The sequence below is a fragment of the Frankliniella occidentalis genome, unplaced genomic scaffold (assembly GCF_000697945.3).
Source record: "Frankliniella occidentalis isolate FOCC.00 unplaced genomic scaffold, Focc_3.1 Scaffold120, whole genome shotgun sequence".
In the NCBI taxonomy this organism is placed as follows: Eukaryota; Metazoa; Arthropoda; class Insecta; order Thysanoptera; family Thripidae; genus Frankliniella; species Frankliniella occidentalis.
The window spans coordinates 427,265-430,088 of record NW_026267248.1 but is presented as its reverse complement, the minus strand read 5'-3'; the positions used below and the strand labels follow the sequence as shown (position 1 = coordinate 430,088).

The window sequence follows — 2,824 nt, the reverse complement described above, 5'->3', positions numbered from 1 at the left end:
AATTGCTTGTGTCCCAGATCCCCCAACCTCTCTTCGCGCACCTCACCTCGGCGTCGCCGCTGCTACTTTCGGAAAAACACCCACCAGCGCCCAGCTGCTGGTGAGCGCAAGAAGTCGCTCCTTCTCCCGTTCTCTCTCTATCTTTCTCTCTCTTCTGGCCTCTCGTCCCTCGCATTTCCAAGTATGCCGCCGCTTTTCGCCAGAGAAGGATGGTGATGTCGACCAGGGTCGACGAGGGACAATTTCTCTCCTGGTTTTCGATTAACGGGGGGTAGCCCGGTCTGGTAGCGGGGCTGCCCCCCGGGCTACACCCCGCCGCCCGGCGCCATCAGATCTGCCCCCAGACGGACGTCCCCCTCCCCCCTCTGGCAGTCCGATCGCCCCCTCTAGTCTTCCGGTCCGCGCGACTAGGCCACAGACTAGGCCGGGCCGGCCGGGCCGCGAGGGGCACCCCAGAGAGCTGCTCGGGGCTAAATTGGATTTTTGTCTTGTAATGGAAGGCAAACTGAAGGGAAAGTAAGACTTCCACCCCAACTCCTCGCGGTGTGAGGACCAAAGTCGCAGCCCCCCGACCACGACCCCGCAACCACTAAGAGCTTCCGTGGACTGTGTAGCCCCTCGTCGCATCGCCGCGTGACGCGTCGCCCCCTCGTCGCCCACGCTGCCCCTCCCATCATTTACTCCGCTGCGCCCCGCCCTGCCGCAAGGTGCCGACGCGTGGCTATGGCACTTTAAAGAAAGAGCCGGTAATGGTGTTGTGGTGTTCACTTTCGGGTCGCCCCAACTCGCTTTTAAAAGTCGGCCCTCTGTTGGAAAAACCGCTCTCACTCTTGGTCTTGTTTTGCAGTTTACATCATCCTGGGTGGCCAGGATGACCACATTGGCCTCCTCACCGCCATGGAGGAGCTGCATTTATTCGACAACGGTAACGATGCGAAACATCACGCTGACCTTGGCCGATGTGCGTTGTTGTGCTGACTCGGTGCTCTCCGCAGGCGAGTACTGGGTGCTCGGCGTGGACGCGGAGGAGTACTCGGCCGAGCACGCCGCCGGCTACCTGCGCGGGCTGCTGCGCGACGCCCCCGACCCCGCGGCCGAGCGCGCCTTCCGCCACTACCTGGGAGTGCGGCCGTCGGCGCCGCCCCCGCAGTACAAGCAGTTCCAGGCGCGCGTGTCGGCGCTGGGGGCGGCGCCGCCCCCGCCGGGACAGGGCCGCGCCGCGGGGGCGGCGGCGGCCAGCAAGCTCAACAAGCTGCGAACGGTGCGGCCCGAGGCGGCCTACCTCTACGACGCCGTGGTGCTGTACGCGCGCGCCGCCCTGGCCGAGCTGGACGCCGGCGGCGACCCTCGCAACGGCACGGCCATCGTGGGCCGCCTGCGCAGCGCGCGCTACCGCAGCGCCATGGGCTACCTCGTGCGCATGGACGGCAACGCCGACGCCGAGGGCAACTACACCCTCCTGGCGCGCCGGCCCAGCCCCGGCGACAGCCCCGGCGACGCGACCGAGTTCGGCCTCTACCCGGTGGGGGGCTTCCAGTACCTCGGCGAGGAGAGCTTCCCGGTGAGTAGCCACCCGCCGACACCGCCACCCCTGCAGCTGCACTTTAATTTCCTGTCGTGTGGGAGCCGGGTGGTGAGGGTAGACCATTAAAACCTGCGTGAGGTAGAGGATATGTTAGCGGGTGGGATCTACGCACGGTGGATCTCCACCGTGGATCTACGTTATGTCTCTCGTACTGGCGGCGCTACTACCCCTTTTATGTTCAAGTCCCCCACTATCATATATAGTGTCGTGTGTTGTTTAGGAAACGTGTTATCTCATTCAATCCGTCCCCGATATTTTCGTTTTCTTTTTCGGATAAAAAAAAATATGCACTCCTGCTCACGACGTTCAGAGAGCAGGGGGGGGTGGGGGCGGATGAGCGGACGGCGGGAAAAGTGGTGGAAGGGGGGTGAGGTTCGAGGGGCTCTCACGAAGGGTGTGACATGATTTACATGTGCTGTTGTCCTGCAGCTCTCCACCCCCCCTTCCCCTCCCCTTTCCCCGGCTCCCGCCCACTTCCTCTGCACGGCCAGCGGAGACACTTTGACTTATCGCACACGAGTAGACACCACTGCCCCTCCCCGCCCCGCAGCACCCTTAGATCTCTATTCCGGGCGATGGTCGCCGTTCCGCAGGACTGGACTCGGGGGGTACCGGCGCAGTTCCTGCCCGTCGTGCAGCGGAAGATGAAAAACGGCGCTTCGGCATGTCTATCCCCGCTACTTTTTCGGTGGTGTGACAGACTGCTGGCAGGCTCTACGGCTACCTCTTGTCTCTTTTTGTCAAGCCAATTGAGTCGAAACAGATTTTTTCCTTTTGCATCAGCTTGTTAGCAGTAAAGATGGTGGTCCCATCGGTCGTTGACCATTCCAAATGAGAGCCGCCACCCCCGGCCCGGCGCACCCGCGCGTTCCGTCTCCAGCCCCTCGCCGCTGCTCCACACCTGCCGCTGCCGCGGCCAGTGGGCCAATCTGATTCCGATCACGTCTGATCGAATCTCATCAACTCATCGCCTCCACCCACTCCCCCTCCCCCTCTTCCTAACTCTCCCCTCCTCCCTCCTCTCCGCCTTATCAGAGACGAACTCCCTGCACGGAGAAAGCACGTACCTTTTTCATCTGTTGTTTTTTTTTTTTTTTTGCCGTTCCTTAAATTTGAATTGGGCTTTATTTCACGGCCATTATTCGTCTTCACCCCCCACCCTCCATTTTTTTTCAAAATCGAAATTAAAAAACTTTAACTTTTAATGCTTACGGCTAAACATCTTTTACTTCAAACGTA

The 2,824-nt window shown here is 60.9% G+C and overlaps 1 protein-coding gene across 1 annotated transcript in view; it reads left to right on the top strand.

The window, feature by feature from the left end:
* The first annotated feature begins 528 nt into the window (after nt 1-528).
* LOC113205771 (atrial natriuretic peptide receptor 1-like) overlaps nt 529-2,824 on the top strand; it is a 32,621-nt gene continuing 30,325 nt past the window's right edge. The window contains exons 1-2 of the mRNA XM_052270376.1: nt 529-925; nt 996-1,561. Coding sequence (XP_052126336.1) covers nt 898-925; nt 996-1,561 — 594 coding nt within the window. The 5' untranslated portion in view covers nt 529-897. The remainder of the gene's footprint in view (nt 926-995; nt 1,562-2,824) is intronic.